This window comes from Babylonia areolata, chromosome 3, assembly GCF_041734735.1.
Source record: "Babylonia areolata isolate BAREFJ2019XMU chromosome 3, ASM4173473v1, whole genome shotgun sequence".
Taxonomy (NCBI): Eukaryota; Metazoa; Mollusca; class Gastropoda; order Neogastropoda; family Buccinidae; genus Babylonia; species Babylonia areolata.
The window spans coordinates 45,946,657-45,947,751 of NC_134878.1; the positions used below are offsets into that span (position 1 = coordinate 45,946,657).

Sequence of the window (1,095 nt, forward strand, 5' to 3'; positions counted from 1 at the left end):
AATCTGCCTAGCAGATGCGGTATAGCGTATATGGATTTGCCCGAGCGCATTGATGCTTCCTCTGAGAAACTGAAAGCTAAAGCTCATCATCATTATCGTCGTCATCATGACGATCATCCACAACCATATATAAAGCCCACGCCATCCCACCAAATCAGAAAGTAACGAAGTCACGCCAGCCTCAAAAACTCCGCATCCACCCCCCCACCCCCCCCTCTCGTCTTGTCTTTTGTCCCCCCCCCCCCCACCCACACCCCCCGACCTACACCCCACCCCACAAACACCTCCGTCCCACCTCAGCCCCCCCATACGCCCCCCCCTCACCACCCTCCCCCCCTTCCCCACCGGATCAAATGACACATTGAAGCAAGGTGTATTGTTCTGAGAACACTGACTATTGATTATGTGCCAAGAGGACGGCTGAGAGAGAGCAAGAAAAGGTCAGGTATTGTTGTGAGCGAGGAGAAACACATCCACACATTGCCTTGTCCGAGGAGCCAGAAGACAGGGGGGAGAGGGAGAGAAAGAGATAGAGAGACAGAGAGACAGAGAGAGAGGGAGAGAGAGAGGGGGAGAGAGAGGGAGATAAAGAGGGAGAGAGAGAGAAAGAGAGAGAAAGAGAGACAGAGAGGGAGAGAGAGAAGGAGAGAGAGAGAAAGGGGGAGAGAGAGAAAGAGGGAGAAAGAGAGAAAGAGGGAGAGAGAGGGTGAGGTGAGAAGGAGAAAGAGAAAGGGGGAGGGAGAGGGAAAGGCAGAGAGAGAGAGAATAACAGACAGACAGACAGACAGAGATAGAGAGATAAGGAGAGAGAGAGAGAGAGAGAGAGAGAGAGAGAGAAGAGAAAGAGAGACAGAGAGAGACAGGGGCAGTGAGAAAAAAAGGGAGAGACAGAGAGAAAGAGAGACAGACAGACAGACAGAGAAAGAGAGAGATACAGACACAGAGAGAGCGAGAGAGAGGGGGACATCGGGCATCAGCTGCTGAAACCTAAACGATGTGATGATTATTCCTTCAATCGGCGGTCTTCGTCGCCTCTTTGTTGTCTGTTGTTGTTGAGACGGCGTGGACGAGTAAAAGATGTTTTTATTCCCCCTC

General features: G+C 51.6%; 1 protein-coding gene across 1 annotated transcript in view; it reads left to right on the forward strand.

Moving 5' to 3' along the window:
- Positions 1-612: 612 nt before the first annotated feature.
- The window catches only part of LOC143280338 (uncharacterized), a gene marked incomplete at its 5' end in the record, with an annotated part of 7,426 nt that continues 6,943 nt past the window's right edge, over positions 613-1,095 (forward strand). Inside the window, one exon of the mRNA XM_076584972.1 lies at positions 613-699. Coding sequence (XP_076441087.1) covers positions 613-699 — 87 coding nt within the window. The remainder of the gene's footprint in view (positions 700-1,095) is intronic.